This window comes from Aulostomus chinensis, chromosome 9 (assembly GCF_037954235.1).
Source record: "Aulostomus chinensis isolate RoL2024-O1b breed Wild chromosome 9, RoL_Achi_v1.0, whole genome shotgun sequence".
Taxonomy (NCBI): Eukaryota; Metazoa; Chordata; class Actinopteri; order Syngnathiformes; family Aulostomidae; genus Aulostomus; species Aulostomus chinensis.
The window spans coordinates 21294126-21300125 of NC_141328.1; the positions used below are offsets into that span (position 1 = coordinate 21294126).

Below are 6000 nucleotides of genomic sequence, written 5' to 3' on the forward strand. Positions count from 1 at the left end.
CAGACAGACACCTAGTTTAAAAAAAAAAAGTCTGGTGGCATATAGTCCAGTAACAGAAATACAGAAGTTATTAGATAATGGTCTAATAGAAGAGGATTGGGGAGGGGAAAAAAATAAAATTCTCAATTTCAATCCGATATGTCAGTACGAGGTCGAGGGTGTGGTTAAGAGTGGGATTTACACTGAGAGAAGCCAATTGAGTCGAGTAATGAAATAAATGCAGAGAGAAGGCTATCATTTTCAGCATCTACATGAATATTGAAGTCACCCAATATAATTATTTTATCTGTTTTGATGACTAGAATAGGTAAAGAAAAAAGAAACACTGAGAAGTCAGCTAAAAATTCTGAGTGTGGGCCAGGACGGCGGAAGACTATAACAAATGAAACTGGTTATAGGAATTTCCAATTTGGGTGAGAGATTAAAAACAAGGCTTTCAAATGATTTATTGCCAAGTTTAGGCCTAGGGTTGGTTATAGGGTCTTAGTTGAAAATAGCTGCAACCCCACCTCCTCGGCCAGTGCCTCCAGGAATAGGAGTATGAATATGACTGGGAGGAGTGGCTCCATTTGAACGAACATAATCTTCCTGACCCAGCCATGTTTCTGAGAGACAGAAACATGTGATAATCTGATATCACTGATTAGTACAGCTTTAGAGGACAGGGATTTAATGTTTAGGAGCCCACATGTCATTTTCCTAATTTGTTGTCCTATTGCTGGGGTGGCATCAACTTTAAGATGACTAGGGAGTAACTCCTCTTCCCTCTACATGTAATGATTGCGGATTATACTCAGGTGGTCGGTGGCCAGATACCGTTTCTATGTTAAAGGGTGGTCGGCTGCTCTAAAGAATTACAAATAACAGTTTAATAATTTTGACATTTTCAGTTGTAGAGATCCAGAAACAATCAGAATCCCTTTAGTTCTGACCCAGATGTGTTAAATCATGTTTTACTGTGTCCCCTTGGCTAAAAAAATCAGAGGTATGAGGCAATCCCATTTCATCTGTTAAGCCACTTCTGCCATGCGTTCATCAGCAACATATCAGATAATTCAAGTGTCATAAACTTGAAAAATTTTCATGTAACCTGTCACATTAATATTTTCCTGTATTCAACCATCCTTCCCTCCTGTGTGTGTAGTACAGTACACATGTAACTTACGTCTTTAACAGTACCATCAGAACCCAAATTGACAACTTGTAACTTAGTTTAATCTTGTGGTAGTCAATATATTTCTCTATATTACAATGTTTTTTAAAGTGTGTGAATCTGTGTGTTGCAGACGGAGTGTGCCAACTTTGTTCGCCTTCTTCAACCCTACAACCGCACACACCTCCTGGCCTGTGGCACCGGTGCCTTCCAGCCAATGTGCACCTTCGTCTATGTAGGGCACAGAGGAGAGGTAAGCTGGGGCAACAATATGAAGTGTGTTGAATAGAGACCAGTCACTTACCCACAAAACAAACAACAAAAACAAAACCCGTCCTTGTGTTGGCACGTATGCAAAAAAATTAACAGCCTGTGTTTGAGGAAAACTTGGTTAATATGTAGCTTTCAGTGGTAGAAAATCCATTTCACTGTGCGCTTGCTGAATTACTGCCGTTTGGAAAACGTAGACACTTTATAATATAGAAGTAGACCAGTCCAGGTCGGAGAAATCACCACATACCTACATACTTTCTAATGGCCAGCAGGGGGAAACTCCTGTTGCACCACCAGATCTTTGCACTTAAACTATGAGGTCATTTACTGCTTTCATTGTTGCCATTCTCAAGTCTTATTCTACGCAGATGTTAATCTTTACCCTCGTAAAATAAAAACAGATGAAACATGGACTGTTTTAGGATGTGGCCTAGGCATAGAAAAGTCACGACTGTTGTGATCTGTTTGTGTCAAGGTTTTGCAATGCGATATTTATTACAGTCCACTAGGACGACTTCTTGTCGTTGTCATCCAGGAGGCATCCTCACCAGATGCCCGAACCACCTCAACTGACTCCTCTCAACATGGAGGAGCAGTGGCTCTACTCTGAGCCCCTCCCGAATGACTGAGCTTCTCACCCTCTCTCTAAGGGAGAGCCCAGCCACCCTGTGGAGGAAACTCGTGTCGGCCGCTTGTATTCGTGATCTCGTTCTTTCGGTCATTACCCAAAGCTCATGACCATAGGTGAGGGTTGGAGCGTAGATTGACTGGTAAATTGAGAGCCTCGCCTTTTGGCTAAGCTCCCTCTTTACCGCAACGGACTGGTTTAGCACCCGCATCACTCCTCCTGGAACCGTCACCTTATTGTGGTGGAGGAGTTTGATTGCCCTAGTGACCCTAGGAGTTATGCTGTTGGGGGCATTTTGCCCCTGGTAGGGTCACCCAATTCAGACTGGTCCTAGGCGAAGGGCTAAACAAAGAATGGTTCAATAGACCCCTCATGGAAGCAACACCTAGGAGTCTGTGTACCCAGCCTGGAGGGGCACCGGGGCCCCGCCCTGGAGCCAGGCCCGGGGTAGGGGCTCTGCACACAGTATTTTACTACAAAAATTGACCGGAACCCTGGGGTTCAAGGTCAGGCCTCAGCAGGCAGCCACACCAGGCCCTCTACACAGCTTTTTAACTGCACATGCTGGCTCTCCAAGCAGCATTTCAGCTCAGTGGGACCCTCTGCTGAGTCTCACACCAATTGAAAGACAAGAATCAATGAATGGAGCCATTAAGGCCAACTCATAGCTTACCCAATGTGCCGCTGAGCTCAGCCCAGCAGGAGGGAGTCAAACTGGGCATGGGGAGAGCGGAAAACTGGAAGTTGGCAACAAGCTTCAAGAGGGAAATGAAACATTGTGGTGGGAAAGTGCCAACCTTTTAGTGGTGTGTGTTTAGCTAGTGTGTGGTGGATTGTGTGACTTATGTGGACACTTAAGAGTCCAGTTAAGTACAGGGGGCGCATTGCAGCATTTCTTGTGTGCTGCCCACAGTTGTGCATTTCTCCTGTGTGCAATTTTCCACCTCACTCTCAATCTGTCAACCTCTGTGGGTTTGGCATCTGCATTTTATAGCACGTCCTCCACTGCTTGTACTAAATAACTCAAAGCACATCATCATTATATGGTCCGTATGGATGAGAATGAGAAAAACTTAAGACAAAAGTCAACTCAGCAGAATCACTGCTGGATCTTACAGGACTCAAGACTTTGTTATAGCTCATCTGTTTGATTCAGACCCGCTATAAGCAGTGCTGCTGTCCAGAGAGTTTCAAGTAAAACAAGTCCATATGCAAACACTTGTAGCTGCAATACAGGGCAAACAAGCTAAACCTTGCTGACCTATTTGGAATTCTACTAGGCAAAAGTTTATCTCGCAAGTCTCCCCAGAGCAGAGTTCCTTTGCTGCAGGGTAGAACCGATTCCTTCATCCCTGATGTTTGCATTTCATCCACAAGTCTCTGCACATGAAGGTGAGAATGACATAAAGAAGACAGCCATGAAGAAGTTGACCTGAAATAGGGGATTTGTGAGAATGCAACTGATTTTTTTGGTCCTCGACGTAAATGGAATCATGGCACTAGATAATGTGGTTTGGGTCAACCGACCTAATTGTTCAACACATTCTACGAGTCCTGCTTCATTTTTTAAATCCAGCGGTCAAAACATTTAAAGAGGGCATCATCATGACAGGTGCCATAGCAAAAACATTACATGATTCCTTCTTTTTTGATAGTCTTACACTTCCCCAGAAAACACAAATTTACAGACAGGGTCAGGAAGATACTAGTTAAAAAAAAAAAAAAAAAACTGCATCCAGGAGTGTGAAAGAGCAAGTGGGCTGCTTGGGTGTTTAGAAGGAGGCACAGGAATAAAATGTAGCTGCAAAAAAAGACAAAACTTGAACACATTCACTTGTACATTTGTATATTTCCACTCACACACATGCACACCACAGAAAGTCAACTGAAGGTGTTGACCCTCTGCTCCTCCTCTAACTGTGTGATAATCGACCCTTCTGAGATTCTGTCAATATTTAGTAAAGTGTGCAATGAGAAATCTGTAGGACCGGACGGCCTGCCTGCCCTTTTATATAAACACTGCTCTTCTGAATTAACTAAAGGCTGGTGCCCTGTTTTTCAAATGTCCTTAAATAATCACACAGTTTCCTCTCTTTGGAAAAAAGTCCACAGTCATTCCTGTGCCTGAAATATCCTGTCCCTTAGAAAATAAGGATTATTGACCGATAACTCTAACATCTGTGGCTATTAAATGTTTTGAAAAATTCATAGTGAATCTAATTAAACTTGGGCTATCTCCATTCCTTGATCCTCTTCGGTTCGCTTACAGACAGGGCCGTAGCACTGAGGATGCGATTGTAAGCGTTACCCATCTAGTCAGTAAGCATCTTGAAAAGCCCAAGGCCTATGCACGTAGTTTATTTGCTGATTTTAGTTCTGCTTTTGTCACTGTCTGTCCAAATCTTCTCATCCAGAAGTTGTTCAACCTTCAAGTTAATCCCTTGATTGCTAAATGGTTCTATTCTCTGTTAATTGACAGAACGCAACAAGTTAATGTAAATGGAACACTCTCTGAAGCAAAAAGTTGCAGTTCAGGGATCCCCCAAGGAGCTGTTAGTTCTCTGTTATTTACCCTGTACACAAACGAATGCCGAAGCAGTTAGCCCAACAACTTTATCATCAAATTTTCTGATGACACAATTATTTTAAGTCTTTTGAATGCCGGTGACTGTGCTTCTGTTTATTTTAATGAGATGGCTTCCTTTAAGGTCTGGTGTGAGAGGCACCATCTCATCTTAAACACGAATAAAACCAAAGAGATGATCCTGGATCCGAGGGAATGTGAAAGTCACAGCTGTGCCGTTATCGGTGACTGCGATATTGAGCAGGTTGATTCATACAAATATCTGGGTGTAATGATAGATAACGCACTGAAATGGAGCGCACATGTTGATTTCTTATGTTCTAAACTGTCTCAGAGATTGATTCTCCGCAGGCTTAGATTGTTTGGCGTCAGCCCCAAAATTATGTTGATGATGCCATTTTTGATAGTCTCATCAGATATGGTCTTGTCGCCTGGTTCGGCACTCTTTCTGTTCAGAGCAAATCCAAGATAGAGAAACTGATCAAATCTGCTATGAAAGCGAAACCAACACATAACCTACCCATCTCTTCAGTCTGTCTTTGAGAGAGTCGCTGTAAATCAGGCTCAGAAAATCCTTAATGACTTTACTCACATCCTTCACTCTGAATATGAGTTGTTACCTTACCTTCAGGAAGACGTTACAGAGCAAGTAAACATAAAACTAATCGTTACAAGCTCTCCTTCCTTCCTATGTCCATCACGCTTCTAAACAAAGCTGCGGCTTAATTTTTTTTTTTTTAATTGTCTTGGTTTTACCTGGCTTTTAACCTGCTAGTTCTCCTTTTGTATCTGTCTTTATCTTATTCAGGTTCTATTCAGTTTCTCTTATGGTGCTGCCCTGCGTCGTCATCATTGTAAACTTGTTTTGAGCAGTTTTTATTTATTTGCTGCTGGGATCTGCAATAGTACAATAGCACTTTAGCACTCTAGCATTTTCTTCTAGACGACTAAGTATGTATTTATATTGGTGCTCAGTGTACTCCAGCACTTACTTGTAGACTACTTAACAGTATGTACTACGATCTTTTTGATGCTATTGCATTATACCAGTGCAATTTTGGGGAATTGTGTAATTTGTGTAATATTGTAACTTGGGGCTGTTGGCCTTCCATCTTATCTTATTTTATTATTATTTGACACCGTATGTGTCTGTCTAATTGTGCCATTGTGTATGCTTGTGCAACTGTTAAGTGTTATGTCGTAGCATATCATGCACTACTGTCGACAACAAATTTCCCGTATGGGACAATAAAGTTTATCCTTTCCTATCCTATCACTCAAAACTGAGCAGGGAAATCCAGGCTCTCTTCATGGCCTCAGCCAGGCTGAGTGCCCACAGGTGAGGGCTGATTGTCAGCAGCT

General features: G+C 42.3%; 1 protein-coding gene across 2 annotated transcripts in view; it reads left to right on the top strand.

The window, feature by feature from the left end:
- Positions 1 to 6000, top strand: part of sema3g (semaphorin 3G) — a 61086-nt gene that overhangs the window by 34490 nt on the left and 20596 nt on the right. For both annotated transcript variants that reach the window (XM_086214227.1, XM_086214228.1), the window contains exon 4: positions 1287 to 1406. In XM_086214227.1, coding sequence (XP_086070353.1) covers positions 1287 to 1406 — 120 coding nt within the window. The remainder of the gene's footprint in view (positions 1 to 1286; positions 1407 to 6000) is intronic.